A 26,352-nucleotide genomic window follows, 5' to 3' on the forward strand; every position below is an offset into this window, starting at 1 on the left:
TATCTTACTTTTCAGTGGTCACATTTGGCTGATCACTAGCACCTAAAAGTCTAGGAGAAATCTAGATTTCTGTTTAATTTGACCCTATTTTACTACTTCAATGGTTGTAAAATCTATTAAAACACAAGTGCCCATTTTTATATTCTTTATGATTATTTTAGTAGCATGTCTACAGTTGCACTTTGTAATTCTGTAGATGAGAAAAACACTATGCTGGGAACGTAATAGAAAGCATTGACTTTTAAAACCTTATGCCTACTTCTTTTTATCTGTGTACAGTGTTTTGCAAAGTTTTGTGGTAGCTAAAGGTGGCTTTTCTAACTACACAAGAAAGGTCCCGCTCTCCAAAGACAATCTGCAATTACAGTTCCTATTGGAAGCGAAGCCATTTGCGAAAGATTAGGCTACCTACCTCATCTGTGAACAAGTTGGACTTAGTACCTCATCTGAAATGACATACTATGAATAGAGAATACAGGAATCATGGGATCACCAAGATTGGAAAAGACCTCCAAGATCATCCATGCCAGAATGCCTAACATTTCATGTAGCTTTTTACTTTGGCTGGGTGGCATTAAGTTGTCCTTCTCTCTGATCCCACATGGTTTAAGAAGCTATACTCTGTGGAAAATTTTATCAGACATTTATTTCAGTGTATATGACATAAGAGCTGAAAGTGGGAGCACTTTTTCCTCCTAAACTATTATAGAAATGTCAGTATTTGTAACAAAAGAATCCATTCCTCTGTTCCCTAAAGAACAAACTGCATCTGCAGCGATGCTTTTTCTGTTCTGACCCAAGCAAAAGGGAATTAATATCAGTGAACAGAAGTCCATCATTTTACTCAAATGTTATACTGGGGGGGGGAAAGTTTTTTGACAATTTTTTTTTCAGCAAACTCCCAGCCTTTCCTCTAAGCTAAAGAATCTGAAAGCCAGCAAAGCTAAGTGAGAGCTGACTATTGTAAAAATAATAATAATAATAATAATAATATTAATAATAAAATTAAAAAGGGCAAAGCCTACTGCTTTAGCACCAAGGGTGGTTCTGTTACCGGCAGATGGCAGATGCCTGGGCCAGAACTCACGTGCCTTGCTGAAAGAAACTCCTGGGATCTGATTTCCCAAGCTCTCAACAACTTAGCGAGGTTAAAGTTGGCATCTGAATAAAGTCCCTCTAGGGAGCTTCCATTTGTTATGGGAAATGATGCTTCTGATTGAAATGGAAATGTTAACGGGAGACTATTTAGTCCTTTATTGAAATCAGACACAGAAGGGAAAAGTAAAATAGGAGTACTAAACAAAGATGTCAAATTCTAAGCTGCAGTTTTTTGGGTTTTTTTTTTCATTTATGTTTGAATTTCATTGTGAATATTTTAATGATGTTTCAGGCAATTCCCTATATGTCACTTTGTTTGCAAAACAAATAGGAAAGCCTGGAGTAAGGTTCCATGCTGTAACCCTAAATTCAGTTTCTTGATAAGCTAATTTCCACTGCAAGTTTATGGAAGTCATCTGCCCTACCTGTACTTCATTTTTTCAACTTATAAAATGGGGTATATTACTACCTTTCAGTTTATTTAAAGGAATAGTATAAGGCAAATTCATGATCAGAGAAATTTTATATATATATATATATATATATATAATATCTGATAGTGAATATATGTATTATATAAATGGTCACCCTCAGTAGCTGTAAGGATGGGGCAGTACTTTATGAAGCATCATGTTGCTTCCATAGCAATAGGCAAACCTCTCCTAATGGCAATGAATGTGCCCTTTGCCCTTCTATAGTGCTCTTAGGTTTGTGGTTGTTTTTGTTTTTGTTTTTTTTTTAATGTAATACAGCTGACCACTGTTCTCACTCATTTTACGTATTACAGAGTCTCTCACCCACCACAAATTGTTCTGCCTCTTCACAACTGGGAACCCAAAGATGAACCTACAAAAGAAGAAGAAATTGGTCCATTAGTTGAACACATCTATGAGGTAATAATGATATATGATTACATAGTACTTTACGCTGCTCCCAGTGAAATCCTGATGAATTTGAATTATTGTCTTTATCAGCATCTAAAGCCATACTTGTAAATATTCCCACTTCAGAACATGACCCATATTTAATCTGGGAACTCAGAACCCTTTTCACATTAGCGAAGGAGACACTAGTTTATATTTGAAATCTGCCTTTGACATTTAAGAGATCTATAAATATTTAGGATGCTTGGCAAGAATTAAAAGTAGTGCTTAAGAGCTCATTACAGCCAACATCAAATATTTTCACTGACTTGGCTGTTTTTTCATTAAAAACTATGAGGAGAAGAGTTCGGGTTAGAAACAAGTATCCTGAATGAACTGTATGGAATATAAAGCATCTTTGGAATCTGATGGATAACCTTTATTCAAGGGTGTAAAGCAGAATGTCTCACATGTGGTTTCAATTAACAAATCAGTGTGCAAGAGCTTAACCGGCAGTGTAAGATTAGAATTTGCATGATGCAATGAACTGTAGTGGATCAGACTACAAAATACAAAGTCTTATTTGTTTTATCCTCATCTTAACATATTTCTCTAAACTGAAAAGTCTAACAAATCTTCCTATCTCACCCACCTGTTTGTGGAGCAAAATGTGTGATTTCAAACATATTTTAACAGTCATTCGATATTTACGGTGATTCAGGAAGCCTCTTTCGTGGTTTACTGATATCAGCAAGGCATAATGAAAACCAAACGCGAGCACAAAAACTCCTTACTGAAGAAGGTGTAAGAATGAACGTGGGTTTTGTTTGGGTAAAAATAAAGCGCAGCAGTAACAAAATTCTGCACATTAAAAAACAAAAATAAAAGGAGGGGAGGGGGACAATTTCAAGTCTCCAGAAACTTTGAGTAGAACTTCATAATATCCTGCTTCTGTAGCTCTCAAATCCAGTGCTAGCACATACTCAAACCTCATGCAGTCATCAGACATTTTCAAATTGTATACCATTAAAAGAAAAATTTTAACATCCCATGTTTTAATTTCTATGGTTGTGTTTGTTCGTTTTTTTTTTTCCTCAGAAAATAATGCTATTTTGTAATGTTACTTCAGGAAAGCTACTTTCTTTTTCACTTGGGAAATCTGAACTAAGACACACTGAGAATAGAGTTCTTAATCACAAAAATTACTTTAGGCTCTGCTGTACCTTCTAATCCTTCACCCTGAAATGTGATTCTTTTTTCGCCTGTTTTCAGTATTTTTTGTTCTGGTTGTATATATTTTTACAGTGCTAATCTGTTTTGGTTTACATCTCGTTGAGTGGTTTTTTTTAGGTCATTTCAGGTCTTTCATACACAGGAAAAAATGGGAAAGGTGATGGCAAAAAAGATCTTCTCCCAGATTTGCTTTCTAACTAATATGAGAAGGTTCTTTTTCACTGCCTGCTACAGATTTTCCATCAATAAAATGATGATAATAATCTATACCTCTTTCCAAAAGTACATCAGGATTATAGATGTTAAGAATTTTGAAGTATCAAAGTGATGACTGATGCATTTTTTGTTATCATTTTCTGCCTTTGACAGCACTGATAATGTTTGTTTCCCAGCTTCACAATATAGGACCAAGTGCCATCAACAATACAGTTCTCCATGTCGGTTGGCCTGTGTCCAGTCACGAGGAGTTTCTTCTTTACATTCTACATATTCAGACTCATGGACCACTGCACTGTCAAACAAGCTCTCCTATTAATATCATGCAAATCAATGTAAGTCACCCACTGTTATTTTTATTTCCATCCCTGTCTACATTTGCTTGCATTTTCTCTGCCTACAACTTCACAATGGCATGGAGTTTCTTCGGAAATTTTTCACAGTAGCCCTGAGATCATTTTCACGGGTAAAAAGCAAACTAGAGATAGTCCAGAATGTGACTGGTGTGGCAGCTGCATTATGTGATGTGTGCTGTGTAATGAACTCTTATCAGCAGAAGGTTATATGTTTGATTCAGTATCACAGCTTGAGAGTGCAGCACAGGGTGCTCTTGGCCCTCACTGCTGCCAGGCTCTCACCGCTGGCTCCTCCGTAGATAAACAGGGTTTCTGCAGGGCTGCTGCATGTCAGTCAGTTGCAGCATGTGTTGTGGACAAGGTCTAATTCCTTGCACTAAGTGTATGATGCATGTATTTATTATCATGTATTATGTTTTGTAGTGTGGTTAAGTTCAACATAGTTTGAGACAGTATACTCTATACAGTAAAAGCCTATGTATCTTTTTACCTATCTTAAGGTGATTTTGATCTATTAAATAACATTATTTGAGTATCAAATAAAACAAACTAGCAACTGGAATTCTGCATCAAGTATACTCCAGAAACGGTTTCATGTATTGATATCTGATGAACGGATTCCTACAGACTGTGATTATTTTTATGCCTTAATCAATATTAACTCATAAAATTTGCAACCTTGTGGCAAATGGCAACATGGCAGGCTTTTTGTTTTCTATCCTACTTGGAAATGGTTCTGTAGTTATTTTAATTGTGCCAACAAAGGGGAAAAAAAATCCCCCACTTGTTTTTTCTTGGTACTCCTACACATTTTCTGCTGTCCAAATTGTTTCTCCTTCCATGGATGTGGTTCTTCTTTTGCAGCAGAGCTGCGGATCTCAGAGTGTGGAGGTAGCAGGACCAAGGAACAGCCTGGTCAGAGCCTCCTCAGCACGGTGCTGATAGGCAATGGGTCTCAAGGCCTGTTTTAAGGTCTGTATTTGTGATGGCAGGTCCCGCAGAAAGAACTGGGTTTGGCTCAGTCAGAAGATTTAGCAAAGCACAGCTTTCCTTATTATCCCATCAAAAACAAGGTATCCAGTTTATTAAGCATAACTCATTCCAGACACTTCTGAAATAAGCACCACTTCTCAAGTGTAACCAGTAGTCTGTTAAACATCTTGTAGGAAGAGCTACATTCCAAATGCTTAAGCTGTTCTACGTCTTCTGCTTACCAGGAGCTGAGCTGAGTACAGTGGAGAGAAGTGGAGAGAAGTGAAGAGAACTTTCTAGCCAACAGGACTGCTCTTCACTTGAGGAGCTGCATGACAAGTCTTTTGCTTACAGAGATAGAAATACAGTATGTAATCACAAAAATATAGAAAAAAAAAATGTGTATAACAAACACATTACTAAATTTTGTTGTTTCATTCAAGGAAGGCAGTAAAGAGTTAGGATTCTCCCTTTCCATTTAGTTTTGCTACAGAATGGAAATGAAAATGAGGGGAAACTCAAGATGTTCCCATTTTATATGCAAAACACAAGAAGTTCGGAAATAATATTTTTTTCTATGATCTTTTGCACCTCATTTCCACTTGTTTTTTAGAAGCAGTGAGGAACAGGAAGCCAAGCTGCCCAATTTATATTTGCAACCCTAGGAGCTCAAAGCCACTGCTCAGATCAGGTTGCAAATAAGGAGTAAGGGAGCTCAGCATCCTTCCCCTGACTACTGGATGCTGCTTTGAGTTTCACTTTAGAAGTCAGGATGGGAACATTTCTGTCAGGAAGGCAGAGCCTGTCGGTGGAATAGTGCCAAAGTTCTGAATAACATTTTCAGGGCAGTGTATTTTTTGATGATTATTTTTATGTTTCTTGAGTTTGCTTTTCCTCTCCTGTTTGATAATGATTACATCTGTTACCTAAAGAAGAACTGTGAGGCTTGTATGAAATTTCTTGTTGAAATCACAGTCCGTTTGTCATAGCAGAAGATACTTCAGTCATTACTGCAAGAATTAAACATCCTCTCCTTGTTTCAGCTTTCAGAGCACTGAACATCATGAATATACAATTGATTTCAAATACTTCATGCTTATGTACTGCTTCAGATGGGAAGAGGATAGGGGGCTTAGTATAAACATCAGGCTGTCTGGCTCCAATTTCCAAATAAGGCCAAGGACATGACATGCCTGGCTCCTCTTGGATTTCAGAACCTTGCATTCTTGGGTGCTTGGGTGTTTCCCCTTAAAAATGACTTAGATTGTTCACTTTCAATTAAAGCAGTACATTGCTTCCCATTGTTGAATTTACTTTCTCGTAGAAAGCTTTCCAGCAGGTTTCATTGTTTCATTCCCAAAGATTAATTTTGATTGTAAACCTATACACCCATGGGAAGAGTCCTATTTAGGGGCTTTTCTGTAGCTTCTCTTTCTCTCATAGTGGTGATAGTAAAATTATTAATCTTGCAAACGGTGTGAAGAGAAGGAAGAAGGCTGATTGAATACATGGAACAAATTCACTGCACAAAGGAGCTCAGTAGTCTAGGATGCTTCAATCTGTGCACAGATATAATCTACAAGATGGGAAGTGGCAGGGACAGCGTGGTGGGGGACTGACTGCCCTCAGCCTGCTCCTGCACAGGAATGCCATGTGTTCACAGCACAGGAACTGGAGCATCAAGTGAAGCTTGCAGTCAGATTCAAAGCAAGCAGAAGGAAGTGGTGGTTCGTGCAACAGGCATTGGATGTCTGGAACTTGTTGCCAGAGGAAGCAGCTGGGGTTAAAAGTTTACATAAGTTTAGGAGAGAACTGGACACATTTGCAAAAGAGAAGGCCAGTGAAGTTTATTAAATGAACAGAAAGTTCATCTGCATCAGGAAGTCCCTAAGCTGGAAGCTGAAAGTTATTAAAAGAGGCAAATGCATGCCTTGTTCCTGCTCTTCCTTCTACATCTGTTTGAAGGCAGGTCTGTTGAGAAAGGGCTCAGCAAGCTGGACCTTTGGCCTGATCCAGTATTTATGAGATATTTTTGTGCCTGTAAATACCAGAGGGACAGACAGTGGCTTCTGACTGCAGTGGACTTTTGGTATTGGCTCAAGTGCGGAACACATGGAGTAAAAGCCACCACATGGGTAAGGTGCACCTGCCGACAGGCTCTGGCATAGTCCCAAAGTTGTGTCCTCTGTGCTGCAGAGCTCTCAGCTGTGTGTGCCACTTCTGATCTGGGGACAGAGATAGTCCTCTTCCTGAACATTCCTAATAGAATGCTGCACATTGCAGCAGAGGTTAGAAAAGGAGGAAGGCTAAACTGGGTTTTGAATGAGAAATTGAGGAACTGGAGATACCTTGAAATCTGCTCAAGATGATGAGGCTCACAATACAGTTTTCCCAGTGGGGAAAACAAGAAAGGCCATTGTAGTAGGCCTTGCAGAGAAGGAGAATCCATTTCAAGTAAGGCATCATGTGCGAAATATGTGCCATATAGAATGGCTGTGGAGACAGAGTTGTCCTGTGCTATTTGCTCGAGAGAGTTAAAATAATATCTTTAACCCGCTATCTTTTACCTGATATCATTAACCTGAATATTTGGGCTACTAGAGGAATTCTGCTTTTGAACTGTTGCAGGGGACATTCATGTTTTTTATAGCCCCTCTGGGTTGTTTTCAACCTTAGCTGTAAATAATTCACTAGCAAAGATGCTCACACTCTATGATCTATGAAAAAAAAAAAAAGTAATTGTAAAAATGATCAAGTATTTTAATGGTTCTACATATGTATCAGTTGTCTTTGTATACTGAGGGCTCTGGAAGGTTTTGTGGGATTTTAGCTGTAGCTTCGCTTCTGTGCTACAGCATGGCTAACATGTTCCTTAGGAATTTAAGATATTTTGTGCTCAGAGGTTAAAGTTGAAGGAGCTTTGAAGAAAGGCTGAGAGAGCTGACAGAGTTTTGGTACTCTTCAGCCCGGAGAAGAGGCTACAGTGTCTTCCCTGGAGTATAGTTGCCTTCCCATACCTGAAGGGGGCCTGCAGGAAAGCTGGGAAGGGACTTTTTATAAGAGCAGGTAGGGACAGGATGAGCTGAAATGGCTATAAACTGGAAGAAGGTAGATTTAGATTAATTATTAGGAAGAAATTCTTTACTGTGAAGGTGGTGAGACCCTGGAACAGGTTGCCCAGTGAGGTTGTGGATGCCCTCCCCAGAAGCATTCAAGGCCAGGCTGAATGGAGCTTTGAGCAACCTGGTTTTGTGGGAGGTATCCCTGACAATAGCAGGGGGTTGGAATTGTATGATATTAAAGGTCTCTTACAACCCAAACAATTCTATGATTCTAAAGACAGATCTGATGTAGCTGTTTCTAATTTGGGGCACCCACTGAATAGTGTTGCTATGCTTAGGTGAGTTCCTTTAAGATCTTATTACAAACTTCCACCTATACTTTATTGTGATTTGACACAATCAGGTTCTCATAAACTAGAATTTACCTTTCCCTCCATAGAGATTGAATTTCCAGACATTCAGTTTCCAGCTTCTTGAAAGAAGCTTCAGATGCTCTCTGTACAGATTAAAGGCAAACTGGCAGCAATAAAACCAGCTTTCATTCAGAGATCAAAAATCCATGAAGATAAAGCACAGCAGGATGCATTTTAATATGAGATTAAAAATGAACAAACTGTTGCATTATACAAAGTTGTTATTAAAAAAATAACAATGCTGAAAAGCTGCGCTGCTAGAATTCGGATTTGCTTTCTTTCCTGTTACTTTCTGGTAATGCTGGTAAAATCATTATCTTGCAATAGGCAGATTCTGCTTTGAGCTAATGACAAGGCTTTGAATTTATCCCATTTTTAGAGAACAGAACCCGGCCCCAAGATCTAACAAAAATAAGTACGGTGTGAAAAAAATGTCATCTACTGCAATCCCTATAGCCAAGCAATATGTTGCTGCACTCTGAATGAAGACAGTACATTTTCACATTGGTGTTGTTAAAATGCAAAAACAATGTTAATCCAAAATCAAAAACCTCTGAGAAGGGAACCAGTCTGTTAGATTCATTGTATGGATATATCATTAATGTTCACTTCTTTTTCTCTTTGTAGTTTGCTATTCCACAGGACACTCCTGAACTTGCTGCTTTTTTATATAATTCCACAATTTCTCATTACATCAGGAGAAGGGAGGTAGCCATGGCAGAACCTTACAGGAGGAACTCTGCAAGAATACTGGTGAGCTGACTAAAATGTGTACACTGGGATTATAAATGCAGTGCAGCCTCAGTGGCTGTTGGTTTGACTGCAGTTTATTTATAGACTCATTAAAAGTGCCTCATGCTTAAAATGAAAGTTTTCATGTGAAGTAACAGCTCTGACGTACAAATACTTTGGGGCATATTGGGCCCTGCCAGTAAGTATTTACATACAACGGAAAGATAAGACTCCTTTCCCTTCCAGCACCCCAACCAAGGCAGATGGGACAAGTCACCACATTTGTAATGTTCAAATCAGCAGTGGAGGTCTTTAAAATTATGAGCAAGAGCAAAATTCTATCACGGCTAGTCCAGGAAAACAGTTCTGTTTAGTCAGTCTGGTACCTGAGTGTTTGTACACGGCTGCGTTTTCAGATGGATTTTCTGTTTTTTCACTCCTGCATTCTGTGTCCAATCTCAAGGATACTTCAGCATTGTAGGCATCAGCTCCCTCGGCCTGGAGGCTGCATTCAGAGTTGGTGACCTCAAGGTCAGTGGTGGGATTCATGCAGTCAGCGCTTTCCTTTTACTTTTATGAACCTCAGACAAAGTTTACTTCATGTCATGCAGTCTCTTATTAAGCTACTTACTGCAAGCTTGTATTCAGATTCCTTGACATCACTAGAATTTGGTAGGAAGAAAAGAACATCATAGATGTGGGTGTTCTGGAGTAATGCAATAATTACACTACTTCTGAATATTAATTTGGCAATTTTTATAACAAGAAAAAGAACATGAAAGTAATGAACACCATAATGTAATTAAAAGCAAAAAGCATTGATGAACCCATTTGAAACAGTAGTCACTGCTGATGCCTATGTAATTCTTTCATCAATCTGATGCCTAGGGAAGCATCATTCCTCTGAGACTGAAGGAAAAATGCCCGGACTTTCAGACATACTGGTCAATACCACAAAACACTTAATCCATTCTTCAGTAATACCTTAATTATCAGTTATCTTCCTCAGTGATTAAGCTCATATGCTGCTAACATAGAAATCACTGTAGCAACTGTTAATGGTTAACCAACATTGTAAGTATGCGCTGTGTCTGCACCTTATTACTCAGTTTGAAATATGAGGCAGAGATTTTTCAGCTGCTTGATGCAGACTGAGAGTATGCAGGAATATAAAACTGGCACATGTGATGAGCAGTCCTCCCGTGCAATGTGCTTTTGATAAGCACAGATCAGAATGGGATTGGGTACAGTGCCTACCAGTGAATATATAGCAAGGCTTTTTCAGGATTGACATAAAAAATAAGTTAATGTATCATTTGTTCTGTTAGAAACTGGTCCCAATTCTTTCTGCCCTCAGCACTGGCTACTAAAGATTAAAAAATATATATTTTTTAAAATTTTGACTCATGGAGGATATGTATGGAAAGTGAATGCTGTTGTTGAAAATGACTGATTGGCAAAGGGCAATTTTTTGTTCAAACTTTTATATTTCTTCAGAAGTTATAAGTAATCCTAATTTTCATTAAAACATTTTCACAGAAATGAAAAATGTTCTGAGAACAACTTCTGCTGTTTGTACAGTTTGTTAAACATTAGGTTTACTCTTCCATTAGTTCTTCTGTTACGGTGTTCCTAAAAATCACTGTGGACTAAATGCATTACTACATAGAAATATGTGTTCCGGCCCTAGAATGTCAGCCAAAAGTAGATTTTTGCATACTAATAATTTATTTTGTTAATATGTTGTTTTGGCCACTATGATTAATGAATACAGCTCTCCTCCTTCCTGCAAGATAAATAAATCTGGCTGGAGGATGTTTAAATATGTAAAGTCAAATAAACAGATACTCTGAAATACTCATTTAAAAACAAAAAAAAAAGTGAATAGTTGCAAGTTCCAGTTTCATTTTCAGGCAGATTTTGAGAACAGTGCATAAGTATTTAGCTTCTTGCAATAAGGTAGAATTTGTGGGGAAAGCTGTCCATAAAGATACAGGATTCCTTAAAGATCTTTTCAAGTCTATTACATCTGCCGTCATCTCAGTTTCTGAAGTATGGGCTCTGGTAGCGCAGCCATTCTTCCTCCCCCAAAGGAACACACTTGTGAGAAATAACTTTTGCCATTGAGGTCTCAAGATTTCCTGTCAGGAGAGTTGATAAAAAGCATCCATAAGAAGAGGAATCTCTGCTTTGTTATAAAAATGAGTCAGATAAAACCATAGCCTTCCTCTGGAATGAAATCAAAACTTTTCAGGTAAAACTCATTTGTATATGTACAACAATACATTTTTTTTTTCAAACTGTAACATAATTGTGTTTCTATGAGACCTGCCTTCCTTTATACCCCAAACAACTCCATAATTTCTGGGGTTTCCCACGGGACTTTGCTCATTCCCTTCCATGGCTTCCAGTCAGCTTTTAGCATTTTTTGTGACATTCTTCTGGCAGACTTTAACAGAGTACATGGTTTTGAGTTACTTGACTTTACTTTCACCTTCATGTCTGTTTATAAGCCAGAATCACTGCTCATCAGCAGCATTTCATGGGCCACGAGTTTTAAATAAGGAAACTAATGAATCTTAGCAAACATTCTGGCTGCTATAATGTAAATATCAGTAGGAAAACTGGAAGAGTTGGAAGAGGGAAAAGATTTAAGAACATAAATGTAGGCTTCAGGCAGAGAGGACAGAAAAAATACATGTTGAAATGACAAAATGATCAATGGAGATAGAATGCATGCTTCAAAGGATTGATGAGTACCCGGACATTTTAAGAGCTCTGCAGACTAGACTGGTGAAAGCTATTACTTTTATTTTCGTTAACTACAGTAGTTGATTGTATTAATTGAAGGAACAAACACCTCTTGGTGTTTCCCTCTTTCCCTCTTGGTTTATGTTCTCACAGTGGCTCATGACATATCTCATTTGTATTAGTTTACATCACTGGTTTCAGACTGCTTAACTTTTAAAGAAAAAGTCCATTTGTTTTGATAATTTAGAGCATTTGAAAATAATTTCATTCATCTTGAAAACAAAAGTATGTCTTCCCTTTGTTTTATACCCAGAACTGTACAAATGTGAAGTGTATCCTCATTTCCTGCAGTGTGGGACAACTGGAAAGAGGGAAGAGCGCAGCACTGAAAATCAGGTCCCGGCTATGGGCTGAAACTTTCCTGCAGGTAATGCAAACAAAAAACATTCTGTAGACACAGATCCCTACATCTTTTATTTGATTAATGTATGGGAACTCCTGAGTCACGGCCTGAACCACTGATGGATCACCTGAGGCAAGGGCTGAGTCAGCCATGAGAGCACAGGTGAAGGCAATTCAGCTGTGTGACCAGAAGGGGTGGAGCCTGGCTCCATCTCTCCTAGACCCATTTAAGGGCTGACTGCTGCTAGGGAAGGATTTTTTTCTGGAGCTCCCTCCTTTTGGGGTTTTTACTGTGAGCCTAGGACATGGGTGAGCATTTCGTTTTTCATTGTCTCTTTCCACCATGATAATCTTTCGAACTAAAATACCATCCTAACCAGGCCACTCTTACATTTGTTAATTGTACAATTAGATATTTAGAAATTTAAACTATAAAATTAAGCGGTCCCAGTGTAAAACCCTGAGTTTGACTTCCTTTGAAGGTAATTTCTGACTAGCTCCTGTTCAAGTCACGTGCATGCTGCTTGCTTTCCCTTCACCTTCTATCAGCCCCTTTCAAACTCATCTCCTGGATCTTCCCTGATGATTTTAAGATTATTTTTAAGCATCTTTACTGCTTTTCTTTCTACTTTCCTGGACTGGCCCAAATTAATCATCTCTTAGGATTCTTTGGGGTGCTCTGCATTCTTTACATCTTTCCAGATGGAAGATCTCTGTAGGAGCTGGAATGTGAGCTGTAAACTTGTAGCTGGCCACATGACTTTAGTATAATGCGGTTGTCATGGATTTGTCTTTTTACAAGGTCCTTCAGAGGGAATTCTCTCTATGCTATTGAGACGATAAAATTATTGTGTCTTGTTTTTGAAAATAAAAAAATCTCATTATATATATCGCAATTTGAAATGTGAAATTTTCCAGATCTTCATTGCTGTAGTGCTCTGAAAGTTTTGTTTTTCTTGGAGATAACACCTTTAAGCATTGTGCTAAGAGAATGATAAGAATATCAGCGCTTTGGGTTTGAGTGAATATCTTTAGCTCTGGACAGTACACTGAGAAGTTTTTATTTCAGTTTGCTGTTATTGGGAAATAATACTGTGATGGAACTGGTAGATTATTGCCTTCCTTCTTCAAGGAATTTAGAATCCTGGTCTTTCTACCAAGAGTGCAGTAGCCTTCCTGTGTTCTCTGTAGCTGGGGGAGAGGAATGGTTTATCTCCACAGTGCCTCTTACCCTAACAGAACAACACAATGCTCAGCTTCCAAAAGGAGGTTTAAGTGGAGCTCTTCACACCACTGAAGTGTATTTTTTCTTTATCTGGAAGTGTGAAAAGAGATAAATTTTTCCTCATTCAACTTGTCTCCCTGGAGAAACCAGAGAGCGGGTAGGCCCTCTGTACACTGGCTAGCCCCTGTTAAATTCATTTAAGAGCTTAGCCCAGCTACTTCGCTGTCCCTAACACTTCGAGACAGCCAGATAGGCTGAGATTATCTTTGGCTAGAACTATTTGCGGTAAATCTGATCACCGCTGTGCCCAAGTAATATTACAAGTGAACCTTCTTCATCTTACCAAACAAAAGATAAAGTTTAACTCCATTTGTGAGCTACGGTACTGGAATCTGGACCTGTCACAATTAGGATACAATCAGGTATTTCTGTTCATCATTCTGCAGGTGAAATCTAAGTAAATTTATGAGGGCGGAAAGCTTTGTCTTGTTAAAAACAAAACATGTAAATGAAACCCCTTGCATAGATCCTAGACCCTGGTTTTCTAGGCCATTTACAGCTATTTCAGTGGGAATTAGTCTCCTGAGTGTTCTGAGTCCAGTTTTGTATGTAGCAGGAAATAACTATAAGAGATTAAACAAATTTAATGAGAAACAGAGAGTGGTTCTCTAAACATTTGGTTGTGACAGAGGATGTATAACATTAGCAGAAACTGGCTACAATAGGCACAGTCTCCTTTTCTTAGTATCTCCTAATGGACAGAATATTTTTCTAGAACGTAAGCTGAAGAGTTAATATTTAAAAAGTTTAAATATGAGCTTTTTCTTGTTAGTAAGCCTAACTGTCTCAGGCAGAGGATAACTGCATGAAATTTAGTGGTGTGGTTTTACAGGAGCAGTGAGGCTCATCTTACTTCGTTTTAGTCATCTGAAAGTTATATACCAGAGCTACTGTACTAACAGTGTAAGGACGGGGGCAAGAAAGTGAAGTGTCTGAAGAGGATGTTTTATGGAGTTGATTCAGAACACCCTTCTCTACTGACTTGATCTGAATGGTAAAGAAAGGTCACAGCTGTGCTGTGGAACACAGTTGTGTGCAAACACAGAGGCAGTGCCAGGGAGGATGCTGCAATCCCTTTAGCATCATTTTCTCCCTTAACAGAGCCTGCTTGTTATGACTGTATCTCCCTCCAAATAGTAAGCTTGAGACAGAGGTGGATCCCCATCCTCATGGGAATGAGCCTGCCTGTAGTCTCTATGGGTGCTGAGACCCCATGACACACACGCATACAGGTACATCTTTCAGTGCTGCACTGTCCTTGCATACCCTTGCTATCAAACAAGTTTTGGTTTTTGTTTTTTTTAATGGGCTGTGAGGATTTTACATTTTATCTGTATCCTCAGGAAGCGTTGCTGTTTCCTTCAGATAGTAGCTTACAGGCCTTATAAAGGCCCAGAAAACTCCACTTACAGCAACAGGATTTTTTTCCATATAAAAGCCAGCCCCCTGAGAACTGTTGCATCCTTCCATTTATGTCTAAAAAGCTGCCAGAATAACATGACCCCTGCTTCACATGCAAACATATATATTGGGAAGAGAGAGAGAGGGCAAATAGTGTGGTGGGATCTGATTGCCTTCCTCCCACTCACCTCAAAACAGTTGCTTTTTTCAAAGTCCCTTTTAAAATTAACGCTTAGTCAGCCATCGCCATAAAAGAAGATAGAACACAATTAGTTTCCTAAAAAGGGCATTCTTTGCTGTTGGTAAGCCTGTAATCTTTTAGTTCCCAAAGTTACTCCAGAAGGAAAGTGATGTACATCTCAGAAAACTGCTGCTGTGAGCACGTTTGAAATCTGCAGAGTCAAATCGAGGATTAAGATACAAAGTAGGATGTGGTGGTGCTGAGCCAGGACACAATGACCCCACACTAATGCTTTTGTGCAGAAGCTTGGAGGAGAAGTTGCTCTCTCCACAGCAGCATCCCAAATGCTTTTGTACGTGCACTTAATGCACAATATTTTCATACGCCAAAGAAGGCAGGATGGTGGTGACTGCAGCGTTCCACAACTGTGTTATAATCCAGGTGAATATAGGCTGGTCTCTGGAAGAACTGTTGTGCTCATTTAAAGCTGAGTACAAACTGTCAGTGTGCATTTTCTTCTCATAGACATGCTAATATCTCCTTATAGATATGTTACTGCAAACCTGGTAAGAATTTGAATCGATTAATGCTCGGATGAAATAATCCATGTTTCTCATTGAAGCTCTGTGGATGAGCCTGTGTATTTTGTTGCCGCAGAAGATCCATCTTGTAGTGAGTGATTCCTTCCTGTTCCACTTAGATTATTTGGCAACAACTGACCCCTTTGCCTCTTGACAGTTGTAATCTCTCACCCTGAAGCCTAAACTCCTATAGCAAATAGCAGCTAAATGATATGCTAAGAGTAGACACGTTTAAGTAAATAAAGCAGCCCAAATTTCCCAAGCAGCCAACAAAGATAGAGGCAGACGTTGTGCAAAAGCCAAGAAGAATCACAGACCTTTATTGGATTAACTTCAAAGCCTGACTGTAAATGTAAGCCCTGACTTTTGGATTCAGACTTGCTGATCTAGCAAATAGTGGCCTGATTCATGCAAAAGAGAAACAGTTTTGTTGTGTGTTGTTAGGGCGCTATGATGTCCCCGTTTGTCTAATTGTGGCATTCCTGACTCATCAGCAGTAGATCCAAGGGGATCCTGACCAGTGTTCTTTGAACTCCAGTGGATACTTTTTAATGTAATGCTCAGGAGTTTGGAAAATGAATTTCTAAATGGTGAATCTGCACCGTATGTATGATTTAAAGGCACGCTTCCAGGCTCCAAGCACTTCAGACATTTACAGCCTTACGGGCAGTTCATCCTTAGCTGCTGTTTCAGCCTGTATTGAAAATTCCTCACAAGTGATAACAGTATTCTGGTGCTCTTGGGGAAGCAGCAATGTGAAAAAAAACAGAGTCAGCAAGTTTCCCAAGAGGCTTTGAGTTTATTTTCTTTTTGCTGTTGTTAATTGTATTGTTTCACTGTTGGCTTTTACAGAGTCCCAGATATTTGCGTTTGGCACCCTTGACTGCATGAGCTTTAATTGGTATTAGAGAAAAAAATCTGGTTATAATCAGAGAAAGCTCAAAAGCTACAAAAAGATGGCAGCCACTGTGTAAGCTGGTGCTCCTTTAGAAGCCAAAGCACGGTTTGGTATTCTCTGTAAAACACTTGTCTTTTCAGTGTTCTGCTCATGCACTGCTCCCATTTCTTTTTAGAGGCCTAAATATGGAAGTATAGGCTTCACATAATAAAGGCAATGAGTGCAGCAACACTCATGCTGTTAAGTGCCTGGCCTCAGACTGGAATCCAAAGCCTGGGCTCAGTGTTGAGCATACAGAGACAGTGGGGCACCTCAGAAAGACAAACTGAGCTGCACTAACCGGCACCTGGAGCTATTGTTGCTGTTAGAGTATATGCTGTAATTACATGCACTTCCTTAATGAGAAACTTTGTTGAGGTTCTCCATATTTTATTACTGGTGAATTCAGAAGCTCTTCTTAGTGTGGCAGGAATCCTCTTTTCCAGCCAGTGCCTTTCTATCAAGGGGTCAGTGTAACTACACAGATGCAGAAGACGGTGAAGAGGGGCCACGCAAACTGTCTGGTGTTGCACATGTGGTGTTTGTAGAGGGCTGGAAATCAGAGCTAAGGTGAACTGATGGAGGTTGTCTGTCCCTGTTGCCATAGGCAGACCATGGCCATATATAGAACTGGATTAGTTTCATTCAGACTGAGGACTAAAAGTCATAAATTTGATGCAGTGACCTTCAGGACACATACAATAATAACAAAAGGAGGAAGTTGTCAGAGAAATCTGCCTTTATGTCAAACAATTGTTGTTATTTCAGAAAACAAAGTAAAAAAGAAAAGAGTGTGTGGCCAAAAATACCATATTGTGCTGGATTTGGTTGTTTATTTGAGGTGAAGGCTAGAAAGAGAGATTTTGGCATTGGGCTAAGCCAGCTGGATGTTCTTTTGGGTGTGGACTGGTTTTGTTTTCATTTATTGTTATTCAAAATAATGTCAAAAAGTTAACAAGAGCAGAACATAAGGATCTTGCTAGATGTGCTAGGGTATACGTTAGGTTAAGTTTATGGAAAAATAAACATCTTAAACTGATAACCATTAAAATCACTTTAAAGTGATCTGAAATCACAGAAAGTAGCTGCCTCTGTTATAATTTAAAATACTCCATTTAAATAATATAGTATGTCATTTAAAGGATACAGTATGTCAAGTATAAAGGATTAAAGATAGAGATGAGAAGGTGTTGATTTTCAAAGGAGTGTTATCTTTTTCAAAAGCATGGGCTTGCCATCTTAGTACAAATAGGACTTTTTCATCATGCACACAGTAATAGATGCATTCTTTTAAATATGATAGAAGAACAAACAGTTGCATGGCCTCTACTCTCAGCATTTATGTAAGCTACTCCTTGTTGGCAGTTGTTAAGGTTTTTGAAGGTGTGGGTCGAAGAAAGCAAACTAATAAATTCCCTAAGCATACATTTAAAAGGTAACACCATATTGCTTACTGTCTCCTCTCTAAAATGTGCCAGACTGCGGTGGACATAGGGGGAAACAAGTATGAATCAGGAGGGCCAATATTGCTGCACTGGCACTGAATTCTGTCTGCAGGAGATAGCAGCTCTGGGGGGGAAATTCCACCGCAACTTGCTGTAGAGACAGTGCCTGCTCTTCAGGTAGAACAGCTTCACTGGGCTGCATCTAACCAGAAAACCATATGTCAGAGAAGCTGAACGGTGCTCCACAGACACAGTGAAACAGGGTCATTCTGGGGAGTATCTCTGGTAGTTGAACGCCTCAAACTTGCAGAAAAGCAATCAGCTATCAGACTTCCTCACACTACTACAGGTTCTATTCCTCCTGCTCTCAGTCTAGCTACCCTTCACCCTTTGCATGTCAATCTGCCCTGTGACAAAGATGCCTCAGTGTTCCTTAAAGATGTCAGGAGAGCTCAGGTGCTTGCTTGAGCTTCCTGCAGAAACTGCCAGCTTTCTGCCAGAACTGGGAGAACTTTCTTCTGAGTTGTCCAAGTGTTTCCAGCACTCCCTGTGCTATTTCTGTTCATCTCAGTAGTATCTAGGGAGATACTTCATTCAATATTTTTGGAGAATGTTTTCCTTCATTTCTGGCTGCTTCTTGTGTCTCACAACTATTAAAGAAAACAAAGGCTTCAGTTGAAACTGTTTATAAAACAGAAGTGTGTGGAAAGAGGGAAGCATTAGCAAATGCAGCAGCGGGGATCTGCCACCCAGGCAGCCCAGGGAATGGCTGTGTTCCACCACCTAGCCAGGGTCTGGACAAATAGCTGTGTCAGCCACATGCGCAGGGCAGGCTCAGTTGTTTGGCCACCACGGGAACTTCAGAAGGCTGATGTAGCCAGGGCTGGGCTTCCTCCTGCTGATCATTAAGGCACTGATATCCTCTAAGACGAAATTCCTTCTTTCCTTTTCTCTGAGCCATAATGGAGCCCTCAGTTGAATTGCAAACCACAAGTCCTGCTTCTTCCAGTAAGCACTGAATATTTAAATATACACTCTTTAAAAAATTATATGCTAAAATTATATGCATAAAGAAATGCTGTTTCTCTCAAATGACTTGAGAATTATAAACACAACTGCAAGCTGCCTGTCTCCAAGGTGTTGGTACAAGTAAAATCCTATTCCCAGCTGATGCTGACCACAGTCATCATTTTAAAGCTCTTTGCCACAAGCAAAGAATTCTGCGAACGCAAGAAAATACTCTTTTATATTCCCCATTCCTATAAAGTAATGGAGATGTGCAGCATTTCCAAGGGCCTAATGATGGGTTGAGAACACTTGATAGAAGTGGGCACAACCCATGGTTGTTAACCCTAGCCAAGCACTAAATCACGAAGTATCCTCCTCTGCCTCTGATGTTCTTATTGCTGATATAAGCAGAAAATGAAATAAGCCATGTGTAGTAGGTGAAAGAATTTGTTTTCCTATGGGTTTTGCCTTTCTTTGTAGGATATTTCAGGAGTTAATTCCTTCTCTGTACCTTAGCCAATCAGTCTGTCTGCCTAATATATACTTTTTTAATACTCTAATATTTCCTGCCCTCTCCACTACAGATTATTTTTATAAATCATAGCCAGAATCCTGCTTAATATGAATTGCTTAGAACTGAAAACATGAGGCTTTTTTTCAGGCAGAAGGAGTTCTGAATCTGAACGCAAATAATTGTACATCTACAGAAACACGCTGGGGTTTTGTGGAAGAGTCCAACATTTGGAATCTCATATAGAAGTTGGAGAATGCCTTGAGTCTGAAAGTGGAAAATAAGGAATGTGGTGAAGAAAACATTATTTTTCTGAAGACCATTTCATAGATTTTAAGCACCATGAAAGTTTACAATAATTGTTTATTTTCTAAGCCTAATATTATGTCAGCTTATTTTTTGTTTCAAGCATTGATGATAGAAGATATAGTTCCTTCCATTAGGTGCCATCTGTATTAAAGAGCTGATTTTGGCTTCTCCTATGTAGTCTCTTAAGGCAATTTTCTTCCTATTGCTCATTCCTAATATAAGCTCAAAGGAGAGGTTGAATGTTCGGTAATATACGTTCAGCTGCTCTCAATTTTGAAATAACAAAATTAATGTACAGGCAAATGAATTCCAGAAGATAATAAATATGCTGGCTTAATGTCACTAACAAATGTTCATATATTTGAACACAAGGTTTTTGTCTAAAAACAAAACAGGAAGGACAAGACAAATACCAGAATTACAGCCCTGGACCTCAGGAGGAAAGGCTTCAGCCTTTTCAGGTATCTGCTTGGAAGAACTGCAAGGGGGATGATCCTGGAGAACTCTTCTCCAGGGGAGTGAGTTGATTCTCAAGCATTACCTCCTTCAAGCTCATGAACAGTCCATCCTAAGTAACCAAGCAAAGGTAGCAGTAGCTCTGCATGGGAGAACAAGGAGTTCCTGGTAAAACTCGGGGGTAAAAAGGACATATGCAAGAAGTGAAAGCAGCCAGTTGACCTGGGGTAGAGGCTGAGTTGGGAATACCAAAGTACTCTGTGGAAGAGGAGGAAAAAAAAAAAAAACAACACTGAAACAAAAACAAACAAACAAAAACCACTGAAACAGGTTGCTTTTAGTTTTTGGAGTTTCCATTCTTGGAGATATTCAAAATCCAGCTAGCATGGCCCTGGGCATCCTGTTCATTGACCCAGCTCTGAGCATGTTCTTGGACCAGATGATCTCCAGAGGTGCTTTCCAGCATCGGCAATTCTGGGAAAATTGAGCTTGGGCATGACCATCCACCTTCACCCAAGCCATCTTCCAGATGTAGGGTATTTCTTGTCGTGTTTACAAAGATATCATTCTTATTCAGTGAAGAAAAGAGTAGACCGTGGAATCTTTTTGTCTCAATCTTTGTTCCATAAAACAGCTGAAAAGGGAGAAACCTTTCTTAAATGGAAAGGTTTAAAATCTTTTTATGCAACAGGAAATTTCAGAGGAAAACAACACTTAGGAGGGAGGAAAAGATTTTGGATAATCAGGAAGGAGCTAAGTCTTGTCAGTGGAACAGAACTCCTAAATGTGCCAAAAATATAAGGTGGGAGAAAAAGTTTTGCAGAAGGTGATTTAGGAAATGAGAGGGTCATTCCAAATACAGTGAGTATGAATACAGTCAATAAAAAAAAAAAACAACTAGTAAGTGTGATGGTTAGAATGAATTTAATGATTTATAAAGCAATAAAGCACTTTACAGTACAGTGTACAGAAAAAAAATCACAGGAAATATTATAAAATGGAAATACTGCAGGTTTCATTAGTTATTAAATAACAAATCTGACTTGAGAAGATGAGAAATGGCTTTCAGTATTTCCACATTAGTCTGCCTTGAAGATGGGAGAAATTTTCTAAGTGTACAAAGATTGTAAGGGGCACAAGAGGCAACTGAACTTTGCAAAATGGATAAGGTAGAATTTACACTTGGCTCAGGTTACTGGGATAATTTAAAATTCATCCCATTACTCAATGTACTCTGTAAGTAGCTGCTGCCAAAACAAGGGATTACTTTACCAACAAGGCTCTGTCTTTCCATAAATCAGTATTGGAATACTGTGTTTAATTCTGATGTTTCATAAAGGATTGAGGCAGGTAGCAAGAATGATTAAGTACTTCCAAAATATTCTTATATATGATTAATTTTTTACCTCAAGGAATGTAATGTAAAGGAATATAATGATAATCGTGACTCCAAGGCCTTATTTAATTCTCTTCAGAGCAAATTGAAGTACTTATACTGGAAATTTTTATCATTACCCCAACTTTGCATGAGATATGAATGATGAGTTGCATGCAGTGTCACCCAGAACAATCAGCTGTGGAGATGGAATGTGAAACAGGTTCCTTGGCTTCCAGAGGAGCATGGTAACCCATCAGGAATCCTTCCTTGGGATAGAAACAAGAAAGGAGATAGACACACTGCAAGATCTTTGCTTTATAACCATGTGGCATCCAGTGAAAATGAAAGACTTCAAAGAGTTCTGGAAGATTAACTTGATAGATGGTATACCTAGCCTTCGAAATCAATTCCAATTAGATACTGATCATGCTAAGAGCTCGAAAGGATTCAAAGTATTTGTGTGGAAAATATTTGTATTCCCTAGAGTAAATGTTGCAATCAGTAAGATTCTTGTAAGGCACAGGAGCCTTTGTGTGTCAGGTTTTACACTGGTTCCTAACAGTAGAGATTTTTGCACTTAGCTACCACGTTGAGAAGTTTGCACAGGGTGGGAGGTCGTTGTCACAGGCAGAACTGCACCGTGAGGCAAACAGTTGGGTGGAGGCTGTCAGTGCCTGTCTGGCTGGCAGATGAGGAGACAGGACTAATTAAAAGTCTCAGCATGAGCTGTGTCATATAACAACTTTCAATCATTCTAAACAGCAGAAGATGCTGCCTAATCTAATCTAGCCTAGCCTAGCCTACTCTAATATGTAATCTAATATCTAATAAATGCAAACAAATCTAAATGAAATATACAAAGAACAGACAGCTACAGTTTGTTTAGTCTGAGCATCTTTAGCTACACTGAAGTGCTTAATGAGAGCTGTGTAAAAAATTTTATTAGGCAGCCTGTTAAGCAGTAACAACTAAACGTTGATGTTGCACTTGCATGGTGTAGTAAAAAAGCAAGGTGGGTTGTTCTGGTGTTTTTGAACAGTACTGCAATAGGAAATCAATCACACTGTAAGTGAAGTGCAAAGATGTTGGTTCCTGTTGTTGTTCTGTGATGGGAGTGCAGAGCTGTACCTTTGATGCCAACAAGGAGCCTTTCCAGCCTGGTCTCAATGTGGGCCTGGACATTTTCTCAAGATACCTCTGGTCCTAGATGGCCTTCCTGAGCAAAGACTTTAAAACATAGGCACCCCATAAATCTCCCTCTGCTTCAAGCTCACCATTCCTATGTTGCAGGGAGAAATATGAGGAATAACTGCATGTGCTGTTCTGCATGTCTAACCCTTTGTAACCACTTTGAATGTGCATTATGTATTTCAGCATTATCCTGAAACTTGTGGATGCACACAGGAACCTGGGACCCTTTACTAAAAGAAACTATCTTTGCTTTAGGAAATCAATTCTTATCTGCTTATTTCTCATCATGCTTTAAGGTTCAGATATGGTTTTTAATAATTTCTTCTATTTATTTAATTTCAGAGGAAAAATAATCCCTATACTCTTTCTTCCAATGTGTCCTTCAAAGTTAAGAACATGCCCTATAAAGTGCAGCCAGCGAAGCTCCCAGAGGGAAGCACAGCAGTAAGTAACTGAAAATGATACCCTTGTGTGAAGCACATTTATTTGGTCATTCTGCTCTCAGCTGCAAAAGTTTTTATAGGTGAAAATATTGAGATCAGTCTTTCCTGTGTTTCTAGTGTAAATTCCTGGAATAATACCTAAAGGAAATATGTTTATTGCTTGCTGTGGAAGTTGCTGGTATGTGATACTGATTCCATTTTTAAAATAATTGCCTGCTGCATTTGTGTGTGGACTGTGTTATTGCAATCTGGATGGATTTTTCACCCAGGAGAAAACAACAAAACTGTGAAAGTGACTATCTAATTACCTGGTCTGGAGTAAAACAATTCTGGAGGAAATTTTTTGTGAAAGGTACAAAATGTTCTTTCTCCCACAGTCAGAGATCTCCTTCTAGTCAGCAGTCCCCTTACACAAGCTTACTGGTTGTCTCTGGCAATGTTTATTTATATTAAACTTCCTTGAGACCCTTATTTTCAGAAGGGTCTGCTTGCCGTGCTAGGTTTTGCCACCTCACAGAGCATCAGGCACAGGGTATGAAATTACCTGGTAATCCCTACAGACCCTTTAGTTGAATATCAACTAAACTTGCCTTCTTTGCAGAGTGAAATTAGTATGGCTGTGGGTTGTTATATGAACAATGAATGCTGGAAGTATACACTTGATTTGTTTCCCATTGTCAATGCACTGAACATGGAGAGCAACTTAAAAGGAGATTATTATTCTGGTGTCTAATATCATGGATAAAATTTAGTCTTCTTTTGCTTTACTGATGGAAGTGAGTAAAATATGAGTGCAAAATTTGATTCTAGTATGAGTCATGTGAAATGTGGAGGCTTATTATTCTCATTTTTATAAAGACTTATTGTTCACTGATCTTTATGTGGTGATCTCAGCCCAAACTTCTCCAGGTTAAATCCTGATATGTACACATCATATTGGCCTGTTGAGATATAGCAGAAGGGAACAGGATGTTTTCTCATCTTTAAAACCAGCATAATACGCTTTAAAGTTTACACTGAATATATTGTAGAGGATGCAAGCTATAAGGTTCAGAGTTGAGCATGCATGGATTTAATGGCTGGTTGATATTTGGGAAGACACAAGTTTAAATCTTTGTCCTATAGGCTCAGTGACAGAACTTCAGCCTCTCACACCAAGAGAGCCGTGATTTCATCAGAGAGATTGGATACTTAATGCAGTATTCACCCAAAAAGGTTCAAAGGCGCCAAGCTGACAGATATATTCAGGGTCTTTTATTTTCTTGAAGCATGTGTTCCGTAACAGAAACACATGTTGTGCAGAGCTCTCTTGACAGTGGTGCCTTCATCTGGACTGAAGTGCTATACCCCAGGTGATAGCCTGCTGTTCTCAGCAAGTGTCAGATGATCTACCAATGATCAGATAAGCATTTTATTCTCTTACTCCAGCAGAATAATGCTTGCTATTTGATGCAGATGATTTACAGCAAAATGCCTGTAATGGCAACTGTAAAATGTTGAAAAATGATAGTGCTTTTATGTTGTTTCATATCTGGACATGGCAGTTGATTTTTGCCAGCTCTACAGCTCGATGTGTTATATGCACAAGCTCTTTTGATGTTCCACTTCCAAGAAGTTGGGCAATGCTCTATATTTTTGCTTCTTCTGGAAAAGGTCAGCGGCTGTGTTTTAAAAGTTTCCAACTATTTCTTTGGAAGTTCATGGGTTGTTTTCATTCTCAGAAAATGCAAGGTAGGAAACGGAATAAAGATTTTAATATTTTAAAATCAATTGTCAACGGTATGTACTTAAGAACCAGGTAACACCTTGTGGTTTATGTAGTTAAGATAATATATTGTATAAGAACAGAGCACATGTCTTTCATTTAGCTCATACAGTACTGAGTTCCAGTGATACAGGATGATAATGTCTTTAATTTTAATGCAATAAATATTTTGCATGCACTTATGTATTTGTAGCCCTGAGGCCTTTATTTTCATCACCATGGAATCTTTCACAGTAAAAAACTTAGAGTGAAAATGGCTTTGAACAGAAAATAGCTGGAAACTTAGTGGAGCCTAAATCAAAATTCAGTAGAGTCAATAAAAGTGTTTGTTAATTTTGATAGGCTTGGAATTACAATTCCTTATTGTGCAACCCGTTGGATTTCCTTGCTAGCTGATGTATCAAGACAAAATGTCACTTTTCCTTAGAGACATTATTACAGTAACAAGACTGTAATAGTTGATTAATTTCTTGTGGAAGGTGAAATAATACCTTTCATCATGCAAAGTACAGAGTTAGAATAAACAGAATTTCAATTTCCATTTTTGTTTCTGATTCTTGAGCAAGTTTTGGAATTTATTAAGATACTATGGTTTACCTCTGCCTCAGATGTTTGGTAGGATCTTCAGAGGGAAAGCCTTTAGTATAAATTGTTTGACCAGTGTCCTACTGTGCACAGAAATTGGCTTCACTCAGGCTTATAACTTTTTTTAGCTATTCTACTCTTATGAGTACTTTCATTTTAAATGTGCTTTTGTGCCCTACAAAGTGTATGTGTACAAATATTTGTAAAGAGTCAACATCAATGTCTATAGCAATTATAATTCCAAGCTCGAAGAAGCTTTTACATTCTGTTTTTGAGCATTTTTTCAGAGCATGCAGGAATGTAATTCTGCTAAAGTTGGATGGGAGCACATAGGAGTACTATAGAGTTACTGTTCCTCTGTCTTTAAGCAAAATGACTGAAGATTAAAGAAAGATCAACATCTCCAGTAAAAAATCCTGGTATTAGAGTATTTAATTTACTTACCGTTTCTTTTGCGACTTTTCTGTAGCAGACAAAAATACAGATACAGTATTATTTTTAAAGTGCATCTTTCAAAGGACAGGAGTGTAAAAAGCTTTGTGAAGAGCTCACAGACAGGCACTGCACTGGTGCTGGGTGTTCCCAGCAGTAGAACCCAGCTCCCACCTGTGCAGGAAGACCTACCTATGGACAACACCACCTTTCCTCCCTGCTGTCCACTGGAGACAATCTTGGAATTATGTTAAATAGCACCAAAGTCAGGGGCATTGTCAAAACTATATAAAAACCAATGGAAAAAAATATGTATATATTATTAATTAGGATGTGTGTAAATGTG

At 38.7% G+C, this 26,352-nt stretch overlaps 1 protein-coding gene across 2 annotated transcripts in view; it reads left to right on the forward strand.

The window, feature by feature from the left end:
- Positions 1–26,352, forward strand: part of ITGA8 (integrin subunit alpha 8) — a 95,774-nt gene that overhangs the window by 62,081 nt on the left and 7,341 nt on the right. For both annotated transcript variants that reach the window (XM_048950888.1, XM_048950889.1), the window contains exons 24-28: positions 1,886–1,991; positions 3,587–3,745; positions 8,841–8,966; positions 12,010–12,123; positions 23,124–23,225. In XM_048950888.1, the coding sequence (XP_048806845.1) occupies positions 1,886–1,991; positions 3,587–3,745; positions 8,841–8,966; positions 12,010–12,123; positions 23,124–23,225 (607 nt within the window). The remainder of the gene's footprint in view (positions 1–1,885; positions 1,992–3,586; positions 3,746–8,840; positions 8,967–12,009; positions 12,124–23,123; positions 23,226–26,352) is intronic.

The sequence above is a fragment of the Lagopus muta genome, chromosome 7 (genome assembly GCF_023343835.1).
Source record: "Lagopus muta isolate bLagMut1 chromosome 7, bLagMut1 primary, whole genome shotgun sequence".
Classification (NCBI taxonomy): domain Eukaryota; kingdom Metazoa; phylum Chordata; class Aves; order Galliformes; family Phasianidae; genus Lagopus; species Lagopus muta.